We start from the raw sequence: 21,513 nt of genomic DNA, 5'->3' as shown, positions 1-21,513 counted from the left end.
TTTCATCTCACTTCAATGATTTAGCACATACAGGGTACATGCAGCAACACACTTTGGCCTTGTGAATGTGCTTAACACATGAAGACAGACAAATATCCTATTACCTTTTATTCACCGTTCTATAGTAAACACCTGCTCACCTGACATGAAAGGGGGTTACTCCTGGAAGTGCTGCTTTTGAAGGGATAAAGAACAATTTTATAACGTGCACTCCATACATAGTAAAGTAGATCCAAAATTCAGTATAACATTTCAAAACACATTGTCTTCCAGGAGCTGCTGCAAACATTTATCACTGGCAACAACTATAACAAAACATTAGCTCTTTTGGTAAGGTCCAGAGATTTTGATAGTTGGGGAATATCCTATGGCATCTCTATGCATAGATTATGCACTGATTATCTATGGAAACAAATGGGGATACTTTTAATAAACAATTTCAAAGCAGCTAAATTATGACTAATTGTATGAGGTTTACACATTGTTTGAGGGGGAAATCCTGGGAGGTTAATAGAGTTACAGTGATTTATTTTATCCCTCCTCCATTTCTGTGGTGAAGCCATGAGTTTAAAAAAATCAGCAAGTTTATAATATAAGCTTCTGTTAACTATACTAGCCCTTTGTAACAGTTTACAACTCTTGTTCATTATCTGGCACATTCGGTTGTCTAAGTTTTCCCACCATTGTAAAAAGCATACCCAATGTTGATCCAGCTTAAAATATCCACAGCAAATTAATCAAACATATTGGAACAAAAACAAGAGAAGATGCAAAGGAAAAAAAACCAACTTGTCAAGTCTTTTTTTGCATTATTTATGGTGGCCATATAATATACAGTACCCTCGTTTGATTTTGATTGGGCAGAATGGGACTATTAAAAGGACTGAACTGGTATTTTCCCCCAAAGTAACGTGTTTTGTAGAATAGTAGAAACACATTTGAGCAAATTCCTGACATCTAGGGTTTCTGTTCCTGTTCCATATTTTACAGGGAGCTCACATGAACTTTGCTAGTGTTGAAGAAGTCCTTTAATTTAAACATAAAACAGAATTTCTCAATAGCCTTACACTGTATTGAGAGATTCAGCAAAAAAGCAGTAGAGCCTCTTTTGAGATCCAGTGATACGCCACTTGTGGTACGTGTGTAATAACATAGCAATAAGTAACTTGGGTGTTCTTTCGGCCTGGTCTACCCTACAAGGTTAGGTCGATGTAAGGTGTCTTGCATCAACCGAGCTGTGGAAATGTCTTCACTTAAATTTGGCTCCCACCACCTTAAGTGCCTCTCTATGCTGATTTAGTAACACTGCCTCCCCAAGTGGCATAGAGTCAATGTTGATGTAGTTATGCTTATGTCAACTGTTATTGGCTTTCAGGAGCTGTCCCACAATGTCCCACACTGACAATACAACTGATACAAGCACTCCTGGTAAGGAGGTGCAATGCTGACACAAAGAGCCAAGTGTGCACACACACAAGTGATTTAATAACTGCAGTGACTCTGTGCTGAAGTCAGGTTGACATAATTTTGAATTGCAGACATGGCCTAAGTAAGATATTGATACACGCCTATGGGAGGTTGGGAGGCATAAGGCTGTGTTCCTTCAATAAGAGACGTTACTCCTGGGGGAATTCTGCATCACTGTTCATGTGCAGAATTCATGTCCCCCGTAGATTTTTTTTTCTTAGCAGAAAATATATTCTGCTGTAGAAGCACTGCAGTTATGCCTTTCACCCACCAGGGAATGCTGTGGCACCAGAACCGAGGGCAGCCAGCTCACCGGCCATATCAATCAATCAGCAGCTGATAGAGAGGAGAGACTGAATTTCTCATAGCACCCTGTCCGCAGGGCCAGGTGAGGAGGCATGAGATACGGGGGGCCAGGTGAGGTGGGGACAGAGTGGGGCACACGTGACTGCTGGGTGGGTCACATGGACTGGGGTTTAGAAGGGCTAGTGGAGGGACTGACTGGGATGGGGGATAATTGGGGGGGTGCATTGCCACATGGAGATGAGGGGTGGCTGAGTGGGGGTGCAGGGACACATGAGGACAGGGGCAGATGTGCCTGACTGAATAGGAGAGGCTATGGGTCTGCATGGGAGAAGCTCCTTAACTCCTTAACAATCCCCCAACACCTCATCCCACCAAAAAAAAGTTCCAAACTTCTCCCACTCACACCCAACAACCCTCCAGGTTCACTCCCGGGTTCCCAGTAATTATTTCCCTCTCCCTCAGCTCCTCCGTTACCCTTACTTCCCCCAGCCTTTGCACTGCTTCTGAGGGGTCCTGGAAATACATTTCTGTATTGTAGTTTAAAAGAATTATTACTCAGAGTTCCGTATTAATATGCCTAGTAAGGAATCTATGTTAAAAAACATTTCCTGAATTTTTGTTGTCTGTTTTGTTACAGACATTTTGAAACTGGCGTGATCCTATTGTGTTATTTTGGCAAAATATGCAGAATTTTACAGAATTTTAAAATATTGTGCTCAGAATTTTTAGGCACAGAATTTTTATTTTTTTGGGCAAAGAATTCCCCTAGGAGCAGAGAAGTGCACCAGTAGTCTACTATCACAGGAATGACTTAGGGATTGTCTAGATGAACAGCAAGCTGGGGTGTAATTCTACAGTGCATTAATATGCCGTGCACTTATGGTCCTTCCAGACCTTGCTACCATGCATTAGAAGTTCCCTAATGCACAGTGACTTACTTCTGTTTTGAAGCACATGAGGGAACTTTTAGTGTGCAGTAACAAGGTTCACAGACAGTTAGTGTGCAACATACTAGTGTGCTGTAAATTTACACCCCAGTTTGCTGCACACTCACTAGTCCTTCTCCTGATTAGAACATCACTTATCCATTTACATCTTAGACTGAAGCTATTTAAATAAATGGCTATTGGAAACAGAGTTGTTGTTGCAAGGTCTCCAAGATAAAAACGTTACTGATACCAATTGTAAACTGGAATAACCCACCAATACCAAACTTCCCAACACATACTATATACGGGATTCTGCCTCCGAGGCAGGATTAGAGCTCAGCAGTTCCTTGCACACAGTGCTGTGGTCACCCCAAATCTCTTCTCCAAGCCTGCGTGAAGACATCACTACAGTCAAGGTGAGGGCTGAATCTTCTGCAATCTATGGAAATGGGTGCAACGCTCAGGCTTCTAACAAAACACTCATGAGGCCTTGGGATGCCCAAAGAACCTGTTGATCCTCCACCCAGACGGGTGAGCTGCATGAGACGCATCTGGTCAGACAGCAAATGGCAAGTCATGTGAGAACCTTTAAGTTGTGACATATGGACTTTTCTATAAGACTGTCCACTGAGCAGGTTTGAAGCCTGTGTATAAATGAGCCCTCAACAAGGGTGGCTTCTCACTGAGTGTTTGTGGAGTGATTGGTGGGACTTGCAGCGGCACATTCCTAGTGCAAGGGAGCACCTGGAGGCCTTGACCTCTCATAGAGCCAGAAAGGGAATACAAAGAAAACTACCACAAAACTGATAAGTGTCAGAACTCCCCACAGTGGCCATCATCTTCACAATGAACTCTGCTAGCAGTAGAAAAACCTATAGACTATTGGATTCTATTAGGCACTAAATATCCCTCTCCTCCCCCCGAAGAACATAAAGAGGAGTGTGCCTGCAACTGTGTTTTATTGCTGGTGGGTAGTGAGAAATGAATTCTTGTCAAAGTCCATATCAGATCAGCCACAAAAAAATATTAGGTGGTGTCCTTTCCACGAACACAGCCTTCTCGCTGTTCAATTTAGCTTTTTATACCACACGCATCACTGTGATAACCAAGCACCTTCCAAAATTAAAAGTAGACTGGGTGACTTATGACTGAGTACACTTTTTTCTTCATTCCTCCACACAGGTATGTGTGCGCACTTTTTTGGCATTTAAAAAAAATGGCACACACAGGCAAACAAAGTCAGAAAACCAAGTTCTGTATTTTCATCAGAAAGTGATGAGGTCTGTATATTTAAATTCTACACAATGTACATCAGATCCCCTCTAGTGGCTGCTACTGAGAGCACAATTATTCCTTTACATCATATCACAGAGGTCTGGGCTCAGGATCTGAGGATCCAGAGTTCAAACTTTGCTGACCACCAATGTTTGGTTGGGAATGAGGTGGTATCTTTATAGTTACACAATGCACACCTCCTGTTTTTCCAGGTGAATTGAATAAACCATTTAAAAAAACATAAAATTTCCTTGAACAGAGGTTTTACAGTATAAAACTATTTCTCTGTCAGTTATATGATCTGACGTGCAATGAACACAAGTATTCCATCTTTTAGTCATTTTTCAGTCACTTGGATGAACTGTGTCACACATTGGCAGGTTTGAAGGTTGAGAGAGCTATGATTGCAAAGACTTTAAGGAAATGGGGGCCAGAGTACCTGAATGCAGTTTGTAGCTTCAGTTCCCTTGGAACCAATAGGAAATAGCCATCTTTACCAGGGGCACATACCCCTCCTTACCCCCAGAGAGTATTTGCTTTCTTTACTGAAGACATGAGTAGTTTCAGTTTCATTTTATGATATGGGAAGTGTTTGTTATAAGGGAAAACTGTTAATAAGAAAGTTGCCTAATTATACATTGCCTAATTATACCAAATTTCTTTATATGTACACGTGAGGATAGTTAAACTTCCATTCCAGCCATCAGGAACGTGAATGATAAACCAGTCACACGTTAGCAAAAAGGTTGCTAAAGAAGGTCAAACACTGAATTATTTTCATGTCACATTTAATATATTTTAACGCAGAATCAGTAACTGATTTAGTTGACTCCCCAGAAAATTCATTTTTACCAACAGATAATGTGCTTAAATTTGGAAGAAGTCATACAAAACAAAAAAGCTGAATCCCTGCTTTAAGTAAAAAACTAAACCCAGCCTTATTATAGACACAGTATTGCACGTTGGTAATATTACATGGTGGATGGGCATGCACACACGCTTGTATAAATGCAGCTGAACTGAATTTAACCCCTCTGTTAAGAATAGAAAAGAATTAGAAGAGTTATGTAATATTTATTATGTTGGTTGCCTGTTGCAATCCTGATACCAAGTACAGTAAATGACACCATTTGTATAAGGTTCAGAAAAATAGTGAAACATTTCCAATAATGCTTTATAGGACAAGAAACACCCTTCCCCCACACCTCAACACCACTATCGGATCCCCCAATTTCAGAAAAAAAAATTATCAGCATATACCAAGTGGGAAAAAATGAAAATGTTGCTGATACCAGATGCAAAACCAAGATCTGCCAGTAGCGTTGTGATTAAACAACTATTCCATTTTAAGAACCTTGTCTTTACATAAGAGAGCAGAAATGTCAATTTGCATTGGTAAAATAAGCAAAAATTTTTTTAATACGAAGTTTTATAAAACTCCATACTAACAAAGCTTTCTCCCCTTGTTCTATGAGAAACATCATAAGTGATAATTGCTTCCTCAGTATCAGAAGGTAATGGTGATGGGTATGGGAGAGGATGGTATCAATAATTGCATTCACCATATGGTAAAAATAGTGTTCAGTTTAAATTGTTCAAGTCTTGGCTTTTATATGGAAACAGGCATACACATTGAGACTGAGACTAGGGTCAAAAGGTCACACAATATACAACAGTTTTTGCAGTATTTTGGCCCAATACTTTCAGGTAATCCTTTGCTACTCAACTGCCTCATATGAGTCAAAAATGTCTTTCCCCCTCCAGAGGCCTTTTAGAAAAAATAAAATTGTGAGGTAGCAGAGTAGCCTTTTCATTGTAAAAATACCCCAATCTCCCAAGTAGTGTTTAACACACTCCAGCTGCTGTTTGACATACTACCACCATATCTGTACCCAGGACTGTGTTTGTTGAGAATTTAAAGTATATTTTTGCTTAATTGCAAAAAGGATAACACACGTAATTATATTTTTCTTCTAGGGATTCCTACAAATGAGGGTAAATTTCAGTTCGTGAATCCATTCGTAATCTAGTCTCCTTCCAGAATGGTACACCAGCAAAGACCAGTAACAGGCTCAAATCCACTTCCAATCAAGCAAGGAAAAAACAAAAGAGAACGTTTCAGACACTAATATGTGAACATCATTATGTACCACAGAAAATGTAAACCTTCTCTAAGCACTTACCCTTAGCAACTACTATAAATACATTCCTTTGTAAAACAAACAGAAAAGCTTCCTGAAATTTCGGTCATTGCCATTATTATTTTATTTTACAGTAGAACCTTAAAGATATGAACACTAGAATTATGGACTTACTGGTCAACCGGACACCTTGTGGAACCAGAAGTGACCAATCAGCCGGTTTCAGCCCCAGCACTCCCCTCGTAGCTAAACCCCAAGCCCCAGTGCCCCCCACTCTGGCTGAAGCCGGGAATGGAGCCATGGAGGAGACCCAAGCCCCAGCAACCCTGCAAGGCCAAAGCCGGGAACAGAGCTGTGGAGCTGAAGCCCTGAGCCCCAATGCTCCCTGCAGGTCTAAAGCCCTGAGCCCTGGTGCTCCCGTGGGGCAGAAGCCCTGAGACCTCCACCCAGAGCCCTGTGCCCCAAGGGTCAGAAGTTCTGACTCCCCCTCCCCCCTGCCCGGAGCCCTGCCCTTCCCCCCCCCCATCCTGCAGCCCTCCCCTACTCCCAGCCACCCCCATGGCTGACGTGTGTTGTTCAGAGTTACAGAACATTTCAGAGTTACGGACAACCTCCATTCCCGAAGTGTGCGTAACTCTGAGGTTCTACTGTAATTCATTAAGGATAAGTCTCCTTTCCCATTCAGAGATGTTACACTCCAATCATATGCAAAGAAATAGGATTTATGTAAACTCCTATAAATCTATTATGTCAAGGAAGGTTATTATTTATAGAGGATCTATCTGTTGCTGAGGTTTATGGTGAGTCAGCCTGATGCTGCTCAGGGTTGTTTTGTCCAGTCTCTGCTTTCCAAAACATACAACTTTTGATAGTGGTGTGCTAAATCCAAATTGGCAGAGTAAAGGACTATTGAATCTATATTTTAATCCTGAATGCCTTCCTACACTTAATCTTAGGCAAAAGGCCGAGTAATTTGAATTTCTTACCTTCTTCAATAAAGTGCCTCTTGATTTATCTGGATAACTGGAACTTATATCAGGGAAAATTAAAATGTTACTCTCCTAAAAATAATTGTTTTGTCCTCTGACCTGCTTACCGTTCCATCCTGTTTGCCAATATCACACAGCAGGAATCCTAAAATAGCTTTGTTCTCTCTCCTTCGAAGACGCACAGCTATTAGGGACTGATGAGGCTAATCCACACCAGTATCTCCCAAGCTGTCAGCCATTCTATAGACACTAAGGGTATGTCTGCACTGCAGTAAAATATTTGTGGCTGGCCTATGCCAGCTGACTCAGGCTCAGGCTGAAGGATTATAAAACTGAAGTGTAGACGTTCGGGCTTGGGCTGGAGCCCGGGCTCTGAGACCCTCCCCGACTTGCTGGGTTTCTGAGCCTAGGCTCCAGCCCAAGCCCGGACGTCTACACTGCAATTTTTAGCCCTGTGAACCTGACTCAGCCAACCAAAGGCCAGCCATGACTGCGCAACGCGTCTTTTATTGCAGTGTAGACGTACACATAGTCTAGAGTGTGAACTGTACTGCATTCTGCAGTAAATGCTGCCACCACTGGGGAGTCTGGTAGAGTTGAAGCTGTGCTAGTCCCCTGAGTCACTGCAGGAACAGGCTGGCAGAAACCAGAACGTTCACAGAAAGGGATATTATGGCATCTGTCTGAGCCAGGGGCAAAGGGCTGTGGGTGCTGCTGCTTAGTAAATAAATTACAGTGTCTAGAGAATCACAGGTAGTTGCCTGTGTCCTGATCTCTTCTCAGGTGGGCACAGTGTTATAACAAGAGCAATATACATACAACATAACTAGGACAGGAAACACCTTTTCTCATGTTTGTTTGTACAATTCCTAACACAAAGGAGTTCTCCTGCTCAGGGCTGTCCCTAGGGGTGTGGTGCCCAGGGTGGAAATGATGAATTTGGCACTTCCAGGACTGACCATGCCGGGCAGGGGAGGCTGTGCCTCCCCAAACAGCCAGGTGTGGCCCTGCCCACACTCCACCCCCCCAGGGCGGTGCCTCAAGACTTCAGGGGGCTGGGACCACGCCGCCCGCCTTCCCGGGACTGGGGAGGCTGCAGCAGTGGTGCCACATGCTCTCCCTCGGGTGGAAGGGGCGGGACTGGGGGCTAGCCTCCCCCACCAGCGGGTCACGTGCTGCCCATGCGTGCCGGCCAATCATGCCGGCCCACGGGGCCCCCCAAAGCACAAGGCCAGGAGCAGTCACCATGATTCACCGTACCCTCGGGACGGCTCTGCTCCTGCTACATGACTGGGGTCCACAGGCATTATCATCATAAAAATTATAATAATGGACATGAGCACCAGAAGGTCAAGATGTACAAGAAAACATGAGTACTTGTAACCCAAATAAGAGATGTATTCAGAGGAATCAGTCACTGAACAATCAGAACAGAAAATAAAGGTACATACAATAGAACAGACTGTGACCTGTATGAGAAAATAAACCATCTGTCAGAGCACTCCATCTGCGCTCTCAGGAGAAAGAACTAAGAGCAGGCCTTGTATGGTTTTTGGCAAGTCACCTAATCTCTGTGTTGTTCATCAGTTTATTCATTTGTAAACAACCATTTACAGGCTTTAGGACTCTGGAGCCTTGCGGTTGAAGTGTGACAGCTGAAAGGACAGGACACAACACAACAAAAACTTCTGTCTAGCAAGCACACTATTATCTTCAGGGCAATATTCATATAGTCACAAGCTCAGCACACCCCACACATCCAATAAATAAAAGATTACTCAGACACAGCCAGGAACTTCAACCCTAACCTAACCAATGACAGAAGCCGCATTATACAGAACCAAGCCTGCTTCCTATCAATAACTACTAGTTTCTTAGAAACAGCATGCTGACTACCAGGCACCTACTGACAGTAAATTGTTCTGAAAGCCCATCAGTTTTTACACAATTAGTGATATCAATACAATTCTGGCTGTTTTTGTCTTCACCTGCTGGTACAAGGAAGCACCCACCTTTGCCTGTGCCAGGGTAGGAGATCAGTTCATTTGACAGTCTAGCTTTACAGCTGTCAATTTAAAGGCACACATGGAAACAGTACCAGAGACCGCAGCTCTTTAGAAAAGTGGTTTTATTCACCATATTTTGCATTTTGGAAAGCACCATGTAAAGTTTTAGAAGAATGTAACTAGTAATCAGCAATAATATCTGGCCTCGTGGCCTTTCAAAGTCCTGCCTTCTTATTGCTTGGTATGTGAAAAAGTGCGATTCCACAGGTGGAATTCCATCAGTTTGGAAATTTTACTTTGTGTGATTTAGTCTTAAGTGGAACACAGGATCTGGTCCAAGAGGGAACATAGTTGTACCTCTCCTAAAAGAGCAACCATCATGTAATTAAATGTAACATCCTTCTAGAGGGGAAAATGCCAAAGTCACCACCACAGTAGCATTTATTTTCAAAAAGGGGAACCACACAAAAATGAGGATGTTAGTTAAACACAAATTTAAAGGAACGATCAAATGAGTGAAATGCCTGTAAACTGCATGGAGACTATTTAAAACACTATAATAGGGGCTCAAACTAAATGTATACCCCAAATTAAAAAACAAAAAACAAAACAGTAAGAAGACCAACAAATTTCTACCAGGGCGTCAGTAGAGGGAGTTTGGGAACAAATTTATAAATTAAGCAGTAATAAGTCACCAGGACCTGATGGTATTCACCCAAGAGCTGTGAAGAAACTCAAATATGAAATTTCAAAACAGTGATATGTAACCTATCACTTAAATCAGCCTCTGTACCAGATGACTGGAGGGCACCCAAGGTATCGCTGATTTTTAATAAAGGCTCCAGGCAAATCTGGCAACCACAGGATGGTAAGCCTAACTTCAGTACCGGGAAAACTGGTTAAAACTATAGTAAAGAACAAAATTATCAGATAGGTAGATGAACACAATGTGTTGGAGAAGAGTCTACATGGCTGTTGTAAAGGGGTCTCATGCCTCACCAATCTATTAGAATTCTTTGAGTAAGTCAACAAGCATGACAAGGGTGATCCAGTCAATATAATGTACATGGATTTTCAAAAAGCCTTTGACAAGGTCCCTCACCAAAGACTCTTAAACAAACTCAGCAGTCATGGGATAAGAGGGAAGGTCTTCTCATGGACAGATAACTGGTTAAAAAAATAGTAAACAAAGGATCAAAATAAATGGTCAGTTTTCATAATGGAAAGAGGTAATTAACACACTTCCCTCCAATCCCCAGATCTATACTTGGGCCTGTGCCGTTCAACATATTCATAAATGATATGGAAAAAGGGGTGAAGAGTGAGGTGGCAAAAATTTGCCGATAATAGAAAAATTATTCAAGCTGGTTAAATCCAAAGCTGACTGCAAAGAGTTACAAAGGGATCTCATTAAACTGAGTGACAAAATGGCAGATGAAATTCAACGTCGATAAGTGCAAAGTAACGCACACTGGAAAAAATAATCCCAACTATACATACAAAATGAAGGTGTCTAAATTAGCTATTACCACCCATGAAAAAGATCTTGGCGTCATCACGGATAGCTCCCTGAAAACATTGGCTCAAAGTGAAGCAGCAGTCAAAAAAGCTAACAACGTTAGGAACCATTAGGAAATGGCTAGATAATAAGGCAGTAAATATCATAATGCCACTATATAAATCAATGGTATGCCCACACCTCGAATATTATGTGCAATTCTGGTTGCCCCATCCCTAAAAATATATATATTAGAAATGGAAAAAGTGAAGAGAAGGGCCACAAAAATGATTAGGGGAATGGAACAACTACTATATGAGGAGAAGTTAAAAAGACAGACTGTTCCGCTTAGAAAAGAGACAACTAAGGGAGCCTAAGACATTACTCACTGTGAATAAGGTTGGCAGGAGCTGGCCCTATCTATTTTGATGACTGAGAAAAGCAAGTTTTTTAATTTTTATTCTTGTTAGCATTGCAGAGGGGAAAAAATATCAGCGAAGCAGCTGGATTTGATTAGTGTTTTCTCTTCAACCCTAGAGGGACATCATTAACTTGAAATCTAGACAATTTAAAAAATAGTTAAAAGTAGTGGCAGATACAACACCTCCACATGAGCTCTTCTCCCAGTTTTTGGTGTGCTCCGACTACATTTTTCTGTTCTTCTCTCCCAGTCATGTGAAAGATCCACACAAATAAAAAGGTGAACTGACTTAACAATAGCAGGGAAATTTGAAATTGACTATAAACAAAGCACTGTCTGATGCAGAAAATAAACAAACTGAAATAAATGTTTTCTTCCCATTCTCTTAGTCACTCTTATTAGAAGTAATGCCAAAAACTACAGGAAGTATAAATATTTCACCTTTGTGATTTAAGTTGATGGTGTTCCTTTAACCACTGACTGAAATAGTTTGTACATTGGAATTTATTAGTAGTAGTAGTATACATTTGGCATCACCACTGGTATCTGGACACCTTGCAAGGATTAAACAGAGACATTCAATATCTCCATAAAAAGAAGCCAAAAGACCACAATTCCCTGCTGCCTCTGCAGCTTTACCAAGCAGCTTAGAAACCAAGACTTAATCAGGCCTTGGGAAGGCCTGGAAAAAGAAATAAATCTTGTGACTCCATCTGCAATGGATTCTAATTAAGTTTGACTCTGGATACCAAGCTGATTTTGCAGGGCTGGCAGTTTGGGGAATGGGGGGGGTGTCTTTTTACTTGTAAACTAAGGATATTTAATATGAAATAAACAACAGAGCGAATAATACTGGAACACTGCATGCAGTATTTACAGAATCATTTTTCAGAGCTGAACTGCACCTTAAAGCATCAACCGTATCTGGAGTTAACTATTTTTGAAAACCCAAGCTTTGACGAACATGTCACACTTAGAAGGAATTAAAAAGAAAAACAGGAAGTGACAAGAAATGAAAACAGAACTAAAGGGCATTAAACAAAGCACACAGCAAATAGGAATAACAATAAAAGGCCTCTACATGCATGGGCTTGCTTAAACCTTAAAATTTCCATGCCAGCTGTTGTAACTTTCCCTCAGCCCAGCTATCACCATCTCTGGCTGGCAGAAGCAGATTAATCTGCTCACAGCATCTGGGTTTCTTGCCAGCCTGTTAGCTTTTGCTGATACCTTGGGCAGTCACTGGCCACTCACTCCACCCCTATTTATCTTTTATAGGATCTCTGAGGTTTCTAATCCCTTTGATCCTATGGTCTGCCTTGGGAACAGTAAACTATTCTAGCCCAGAGAGTGACAGACAGGGGGTACTCCCCATCTGATAACTTTGCCATTGTTTCATTTCCTTTGGGCTTCCCCCATTACAGCCTCCTTTGATTTAACTCCCAGCATTCAGGCAGATTAATATCAAACAGATTATAAAATATCATGCGCCCCTTTGGTTAAGAAATACTACATACAACTCCATAATTCTTCACAGCTCCTCGTTCATTTCAGCATCTAGTTTTAAAAATCCCCCATCTTTAGTACCCTCCATGGACTGGACTCCTGCTATTTGGAACAGCCTCCCTCTCCTCCTACTGCCCCACAGCCCCTTCACCCCTTAGATTTGCCACTTGTTTTCAAATCTCAGCAAAAGCCATCTCTTTTCTCCCTTGTCTACATCTAATTTGTTTCCCATTGCTTATTGCTGCACTGCAAGATTTTGTGTGATTTTAACTGATTTTATCTTAACACTGCATTAACAAAAGTTATTCTGTCCAATTGTAAGTAAATGCGTAAATATGTATATGTAAAATTAAACATAGTAGCACGAACTGACTCTCAGAAGCCCATGAAGGATGGCGGGGGAAGGCGAGCAAAAGACAATTTATAGCCATTTTGCACCAGATTTAAACTCTTTGTTCTTAGCCATGGGAAAATATATACCGGGATTCATTGTAATGAAAAGAATTAGTTAATAATGGCTTATTATGGTATCTTTCTGGAAAGTGCCATGTTGTCAAGTCTGACATCAAGTGCTGTAAGAATGCACATAAAACTGTATTTGCCAAGCATGGAACCCCAGCAACAATATTTGTGAGCAAAGGTCCTTATTATTCCATACATGGGTGAAAAGCAGCTTCATCAGTGCTGGAGTACAATTAATCCACTGTGTATCAGGTAAACGACAAAGCCAAAAGAGAGATGCAGATTGCCAAGAGAGTGCTGGAAAAGGTGTCAGACAGTAGCTCAGATTAATGTTTTGTTTTATTGGCTTATTATAGCTCAGTTAGAATTCAGATTATGTTCTTCAGGAAACAGTTACAAAGGTATTAAAGAAGCTCCACAATTAATGTGTCTAGTTAAAGCACCTTACTAAAATATCTTTATACCAGTATAACTGCATCCACACTACGGGGCTTGTACCATTTAACTATACATTTAAATCTGTACAAGTCTTATGTGTAGACAAACTAAAAAATCACGTTGCTACTGCATCTTCTCACACTGCTTTTAGAGCTATGGAATTATAACCAGACATGGCTTAAAACTGTAAACCCAAGACATACAGACTTCTAAAAAATAATGTATTTAAAAAATAAAATGACTATATATAGTTATAACCTTTGTGCAAGGCTAGCAGATCTCTCAAGTCCCAACATACTTGATATTTTATCATGATTGTTAATGTAGAGCATTTGTGTCCAGGGCCGGCTCTAGGCACCAGCACTCCAAGCACGTGTTTGGGGCGGCACTTTCCAAGGGGCAGCACTCCAGCTCGTTTTTTGTTTTTTTTTTGCTTGGGGCGCAAAAAGCCGGGAGCCAGCCCTGAGCGGAGGTGAGCTGCGGCAGTGGGGGGCGCGGGGAGGGCCACAGGAAGTAACCCTGGGGAGGGGGGCGCAGAGGAACCGCTCCCACCCCAGCTCACCTCCGCTCCACTGCCACCTGCTCCCCCGAGCACGCTGCCACTCCGCTTCTCCCCCCTCCCTCCCGGGCTTGCCACGCAAATCAGCTGTTTTGCGGCAAGCCCGGGAGGGAGTGGGGAGAAGCGGAGCGGCGGCGGTGCGCTCAGGGGAGCAGGCGGAGCGGAGGTGAGCTGCAGCGGTGGGGGGCGCAGGGAGGGCCGCAGGAAGTAATCCGGGGGGGGGGGGCCGAGGAACTGCTCTCCCCACCAGATCACCTCCACCTCCTCCCCTGATCACGCCGCCGCTCCACTTCTCCCCCATCCCTCCCAGGCTTGCCGCAAAACAGCTGATTCGTGCGGCAAGCCTGGGAGGGAGGGGTAGGAGGGGAAATGCGGTGCGCCCAGGGGAGGAAGTGGGGGCGGGGATTTGGGGAAGGGGTTGGAATGGGGTGGGGAAGAGGCAGAGTTGTGGCGGGGCTGGTGGGGGTGCGGGAAAAAGTTTTTGCTTGGGGCAGCAAAAAACTTGGAGCTGGCCCTGTTTGTGTCACTGCATAATATCATTTGCACAGCCCACTCCCCCAATTCACCTACTAATAAAATTATCTTAGTCACTGACAACACACAACAGAATATGTATACTGTATACATGATGGTGCAGTACAATAAGAAGTTTGAATGGCCACATTACTCAACTGCCAAATCACAACTCACCAAATAAACTTCTTTACAATTCTTTGAGAGGTTTTTTTTTGTTTTCAACAAAAATATATTGTCATCATCTTTTGTATTCTCTCCTCCTGAAAGCTTGGCTCCATTAGTATCGTGGTTCAAGTCACTCAGGGCTAAGAGCAAGGGGACATCTAAACTATATTTCAGACAATTTAAGGCCCCATATTTTGGAACCTGCCAGGCCTACAAGCAAGTGCTGGTTCCATCAGAAAGCTGCAAGTCTCCCCTTTCTGTTGGTAATGACATCCCTGGCCGGTAATCTTTGGGGACTGAACCTGAGGCCTCACTCTAAAAATCATGAACCTTTGCTCAGGACCGAACAGAGGTTTTTTTGGGGGGGAGGGCATGGGGCAAAAATCTGAAATAGAGACCCCCCCACATCCTTCCAAAAAAAAAAAAGTACCATAGAGATGGAAGAGTTTAAGAAGTTAAAGGAACGGGGGGGGGTAAGAGAGGGTCCAGGCCTGTGCAGTTGCTGTCCTCCCGACAGACGAGGGGACTCTGCCCTGCTTGTGTCCAGGAGGGGCAGGGAGTATGCTCAGCGAGTCTTCTGGGTCCCGGTGCAATGATGTCAAGGGCAGCCATAGTGGAATTTGGACTCAGCCAGAGCAAGCGAGTCGCTCTCCACATGACTGATGGCAGACACTGAACCCAAGGGGTGCTCTGTGACCCTGTGCACCACGTCGCAACGGCTGTCACTCAGATTTGGCCAGGCTACCCCTCCATTATTTTGGGCACCCTCTAAAATGGGGAGCCCTGGGCAAACTGCCCCTGCTGGGAGCCATGCCAAAGGACCAGGTCCATTAGCTCAGGGCAGCAGCAGACTCATATCTCGGATCTACTCACTAGAGGGGGTCAAGGAGCCATTCTATTACACATTTTGCCTGGCGAGGGAAGCTCATCCAACAAGTTGAAAAAAAAAATCATATTCCAAGTGTTACACAGTGGTCAAAATAAAATAAATTTAAAAGAGTGATTTGAGACAGAGATTTGGAATGTTAAGAATAATGCCACTGGGGGGGAGGGATAGCTCAGTGGTTTGAGCATTGGCCTGCTAAACCCAGGGTTGTGAATTCAGTCCTTATGGGGGCCACTCAGGGATCTGGGGCAAAAATCTTTCTGGAGATTGGTCCTGCTTTGAGCAGGGGGTGGGACTAGATGACCTCCTGAGGTCCCTTCCAGCCCTGATATTCTATGATTCTATGATAAAGATGGATTTGCAGACAGAGGGCAGGTGCCGATACATAAGGAATTTCAAAGGACTTCTCCCCAAGAGGAGGGTCCTGCTACTACTGAAGACAGCCTAGGGCCTCTTTGTAGTAAAAATACTTGTTACCATTGTTTAAATTTACAGTGCCTAAAGCAGGGGTCACTTTTTGAATCTAAAGGCAACCCAGGATCTACCCCACCCCTTCCCCAAAGCCCTGCCCACTCCATCCCCCCTCTCTCCATTGCTCACTCTCACTCACTTTCACCAGGCTGGGATAGAGGGTTGGGGTTCAAGAGGGGGCGCAGGCTCTGGACTTGGGCTGAGGGGTTTTCAGTGCGGGAAGAGGCTCTGGGCTGAGCCTGGGGCAGGGGGTTGGGGTGTAGGAGGGGGTGCAGGCTCTGGGAGGGAGTTTGGGTGCAGGGGGGGGCTCCAGGCTGGGGCAGAGTGTTGGGATGCAGGAGGGGGTACGAGGTGCTGGCTCTGGGGAGGGGATCAGGGCTGGGGCTTGGGGTGCAGGAAGGAGATCAGGGTGCAGAAGGGGGAATGGGATGCTGGCTCCAGGAGGGGGCTCAGGGTGGAGCTTGGGGTGGAGGGGGTATAGGGTGCTGGCTCCGGGAGTGGGCTCAGGGATGAGGTGCAGCCTCCTGCTGGGCAACACTTACCTCTAGCAGTTCCGGGTCGGCAGCGGGCGCAGCAAAGCTAAGACAGGCTCCCTGCCTACCTCAGGGGGGCATGTGGCTCCACGTGCTGTCCCTCTCTGCAAGCACGGCTCCCGCAGCTCTCCCAGCCAATGGAGGCTGCAGTGCATGCAAGCAGGAGCAGAGTGGGGAGAGAGACCCCTGCCTCCCCCCCGGGGGGGGGACCGTACTGGCTGCTTCCAGGAGCGGCATGGGGCCGGGGAAGGCAGGGAGTCTGTCTTAGCAGCAGCCACACTGCAACACCAGAGATCGCGATCAACCGGATAGTGATCACTGGCCTAAAGTTAGGCACCCAAATTCATCTTAAGGCAATTATACAGAGGCCTGACTGTTAGAGGTGCTGATCAGGCAGATTTGTCATTGAAGTCTATGGAATATTTGGGTGTTCAAAATCTCTGAAAAATCAGACCATTTATTTGCTTAATTAAGGAATTAGTTGCCTAGTTTTAGGCATTCAACTTTGAAAATACTGACCATAATTTCTAGCGTTTTCCCTCTCCTCCCCCAACAAGAAAACCAAAACAAAAAATAAAGTCACATACCCTCTTATGTATAGTAGATTCCTAGGGGATAGGGGTGGGGAGTGGGTCAAGCAATATTTTGCATGTTGGTTATTCAAATTGGCTTCTTTATGGTGCCTCTAAAATACAAGCATCTTTTGTCCCACTGTACATCTCTATTTTAATGCGTATTTAAATTCTCTGTCTAAACATTAGCTGTTGTTAATTACAGACCTCAACTTGGGTCCTGAGAGAGAAGCTCCAGAGATTTAAAAACAGTTTTTAGAGCCCAAGAATAGAAATTACCAGTTTTAATAGTTCACACACGTTATTCCTGCTTCAACATACTGAGAAATGTGAAAACAGCAGTCCCTGGGGCTAAGGTAAAATAGTCATTATATTTTCAACTATCAGCAATTGAGAGAATTACAATAACCACATCGTACTGACTGATTGAATCACCTGAGAATTACTTCCCTTTAACTTTCAGAAGTTAAAACTGAAAGCGTGGTAGGAGCAATTTTCACATTTCAATCAGTGAGCATTTAGTTGGTCAGCAAGAGAGAGACAGAGTCCAGACTCAGGCAGTGTAGCAAGACAGATGGATCAGTCGTAATTATTAAGCCAGAAATTTACTCTAAAGCTGTATTGCTACAGCAGAAAGACAAAGTGAAAATATATGGTCTCTGGAACATAAGAGATCAGTTAATATAGGCACAAGGCTGTATGATAGTAAACACTGATTGCACAGTGACTATGAGATGTAGCTGCAATCACTTGGGAGGAGACTAAGGGGAACATGTCCATCTTTTGACTGCTCTGGTGATGTCCCCCTCGGGGTGACTTTGGAAGTCAAGCACTCCTTCCTCCTTTCCCACTGTGATGGAAGTTGAGGGCACTCAACACCATGCAGGTCTGGACACTTATCTGGGCTATAGGTGGCAAGTTATATGGGCCCGTGGTGCCCGTGCTCCACCAATATTCTGGAACGTGGGCCCGGCTCCACCAATGTTTGGGCTTATATTTTCAGAGCCATTCCGTCCATAGGATGGACTGGGACAACCCCCCAGACCCCGTGCTTCGGGGGATGCAGGGACCAGGGGGGGCCTGGAGGATTAGCAGGGGGCTTGGCACCGGCAGCAGCAAGCAACCCAGTCCCAGGCCACTCCACCCCACCGCTTTCCACCCCTGCTCTGCCTCTTCCTGCCCCTGCTCCGCCCCTTCCCCCCAATTCCACTCCCCCCAAGCTCCCGCCTCCTCCCTACCTCTTTCTGGCTTCCACCCCCTCCCCTGAGCAATGCCAGGAGCTGGCAGGGCAGGCTGGGGCCAAATCGCTCACTGCTGCCAGTGCCCAGCCCCCCGCTAATCCCCCAGGCTGCCCTGGACCCCATGTCCCCCCGAAGCATGGGGCCCAGGGCAGTTGCCCAGGTCCATCCTATGGATGAGACAGCTCTGCTTGGACCCATTCTGGCTGGGCACCACCACAAATTATACAAACCTGGCACCCATGATCTGGGCATCTACAAGCCAACAACCTCAGCGTGTTCAAAATGTAACAGTCAAGGTTTAAAATGAAGAATTTCCATTTTCAAAAAATATAATCCCTTCTTGGAATTCTTCCCCCCCCCCAATGCCTTAACACCCCCCCACACACACACACACACCCTTGGAACCTTGCAATATTTACAAGGAACTGTTTTCCCCCCAAATCTCTGGCCTCAGTCAAATCCATGTGCTGTCTCTATTAAACAGTTCCAGCAGTATTTTGTGTTTTTTGTTTCTTAAACAGAGACCACAATTGGAAGAAAGCTGAGCATTATTAAGTCTCTCTTAAATCTCTGTAGACACTTCAAGTATTTATAGTCCTTGCCAAGGAGCCTTCAAATAACTGAGCATAAAAAGTTCTATGAATATAATCTATCAACAGTTCCCCAAACTGTTGGCAGTAGAGGCGGAGTCACTATATTACACAAATGCATGGGCCAAAATGGAGAAAGCCCTTTGCCCTTATCTTTTTCCTGGGGTGTGTTGTGGGCAATGTGGCATCACCCTCTGGCACCTCCCATAACGGTAGGTAGGTGAGGCTTACAGAAAACGCCCCTGGGACTGGAAGCCAAATTCCACCCCCGGCTTGTGCCAAGAATGACCGAAAGGGGAAGGACCCGATCCCCATCCCTGCAGGGTCCACACCCCGCACAGCCCGCTGCAGTTTCCCTGTTTCCTGCCCCGTCCAACCCATGCTAGAAAACCAGCCTCCCCAGGGCTAGTTCTGGGCGCACAGGGCAGCCACCGATCCCGCGCGGGCGGGCGGGAGGGAAAACGTCCCACCCCAAGCCCCGCTGTCGTCCCTGCGAGCCCCAGGGCGGATCCTGCCACACGCCAGCGAGCTGCAGGGACAGGTGGGCAGGGGCGGCCGCTGGAGCGCGGGCAGGAGGCGCTGGGTGGGGACGGGATCCCCGGGGAATGCCGGGCTGGGGATCCCCCACCCCGGCGCTGCCGCCTCCTCCCCCGCACCCCGGAGCAGCCTCCGGAGCCGCGAAGCGCGAGCGGTCACTGGGGAGCCTCTCACCTGCGGGGCCGCCGCCGCTCCCGGGAGTGCAGGGGGCGGGGAGCCGCGGGGCGGAGCCCTGGGGGCAGGCGGCGCCGCTCCGCGCCCCTGGGGAGGAGCCGGAGCCGCTGCTGCTCCCACCCCCGGGGAGCGGGCTTGGGGGCCGCCCTCCGCCGGGGCTGTGCCGCCTGCGCCTCCCAGGGGAGCCTCCCCCTCTCCGGGGGTGGGAAGGGCGCCCCCAGCCGGGGGGGCAGGCACTGCAGGATCTCCTGGTGTGTCTGGAGCGGAGAGAATTCATGGCAGAGGAGCTCAGTGTCCCACACACCTGCAGGCTCCCCCCGCCCCAGGCAAAGTGGAGGACTTTGGGGTACCAGCACAGCACCCCACGTTTTTAAGCTGCCAGCGATGCCCTGTGGACACAGCTGTTGGGACATGTGCCCCTGCCAGAGGCTCCTGCCAGAAGTTTCTGCAGATGCACTGGGCTGGTCAGTCCCCTAATGGTGCCGCTGGTGTGCACAGAGAAGCCCCAACATTAATATACAGATCCAACCAACATGGTAGGAAAGTAACAGGGCCCTCAGATCGCTTGTTGCGGAGACTAGCGCTTGTCTCAAAACTTTTGATGCATCACAACATTATGATATGCAGGTTTGACCCAAATTCAGAAAAAAGTGCTCCCTCTATTCTCCCCACCAATCCATCAGCCTCCCCTGTTAACCAAATAGACAAATAAACTATTTAAAACATATTCCATGTTGGAGGACACACTGAGACCTTGTATTTATTTATTTTTTAAACAAGCATTTCCCTTAAAATCTGAAGACTCTTACAGTTTAGGACCAGAAAGGACTAGCAGACCTGCATACCACAGCCCACCAAACCTCAACGCTACACACACATACACCCCCAAAATTGAAATTAGTCCAAAGTATTACAGTTCACAGGAGACTAAACTATTATGTGCCCCAGGCAGAGAATAGAAAGAACCACCACAATGGAAGGTAACTGATCAAGTGAACTATAGCCAATTAATCCCAGCAATTGACCCACACTCCATGCTTCAGAGAAAGACAAAAAAACAACCCCAAAGGTGTCTGCCAATCTGACCAGGGAGGAAATTCCCTCCCAACCCCCTACATATGGTGATCGGTTAGACCCTGAGCATGTGAGCAAGAACCAGCCAGTTAAGCACATGAGAACGAGAATGCTCAATATCACGGTAGAGCTCTGGCTCACCCTGTCCAGTGTCCCTATCTCCAGCTGAGGCCATCTCAGATGCTTCAGAGGAAGGACATCCCCCAGAAAACATGGAGGGGAGGATTTTTCCTAACCCCTGCAGGTGACTGTCTGAAACATAAGGAAGACCCAAATAAAAACAAAAAACAACCACCTAGTAGCAAACAGGCTGGGTTTTTAAGGCGATCCAGTACTGGCAACTTGTCTGTTTTGAAAAATTGAGTTAAAGGCATCCTACACATTCCCCTGAATCCTCCTGTTAAATTGTTATTTTATGGTCACACTTATCCTATTGTTTAAAAATGGTTTTAATTCTCTCACTACAAAAAACAAGAGATGATAAATTGACCGCATACTGAACAGTCAAACTGAGAAAGAGAATCCCACCCTACTTATCACTTTCAGTCACCCAGCAAACGTAGGTGTTATTTGTCACAGTAGTGGGTAAAACATTTGCAGTTAGAAGTGCAAATTTAAAGTTGGTTAGCCTTTCAGGAGCAAGTTAGTGATATTTCACCTGCTTCTGTTCAGTGGCATAGATGTCTCTTCTCCCTCCCCCAAAGGTTTAGCAAGTAGAGATAAGTTCATTTTAAGGGCCTGTTTACACTATGAAAGT

General features: G+C 45.3%; 1 protein-coding gene across 7 annotated transcripts in view; it reads right to left on the bottom strand.

Moving 5' to 3' along the window:
* Nucleotides 1-21,513, bottom strand: part of OTULINL (OTU deubiquitinase with linear linkage specificity like) — a 43,405-nt gene that overhangs the window by 18,927 nt on the left and 2,965 nt on the right. The window contains exons 1-2 of one of the 7 annotated variants that reach the window (XM_039526417.1): nt 19,683-19,723; nt 141-402 (exon numbers count right to left, since the gene is read on the bottom strand). The exons of 1 other annotated variant lie outside the window; for it this stretch is intronic. In XM_039526417.1, the coding sequence (XP_039382351.1) occupies nt 141-147 (7 nt within the window). In that variant the 5' untranslated portion in view covers nt 148-402; nt 19,683-19,723. Of the gene's footprint in view, nt 1-104; nt 403-3,001; nt 3,082-19,682; nt 19,724-21,513 lie in introns of those variants that run through there. 5 more of the 7 variants (XM_039526419.1, XM_039526421.1, XM_039526416.1 and 2 more) reach the window with 5 other exon arrangements.

Source organism: Mauremys reevesii, linkage group 2 (assembly GCF_016161935.1).
Source record: "Mauremys reevesii isolate NIE-2019 linkage group 2, ASM1616193v1, whole genome shotgun sequence".
NCBI classification, from domain to species: domain Eukaryota; kingdom Metazoa; phylum Chordata; order Testudines; family Geoemydidae; genus Mauremys; species Mauremys reevesii.
This window is presented reverse-complemented; position numbering and strand designations above follow the sequence as displayed.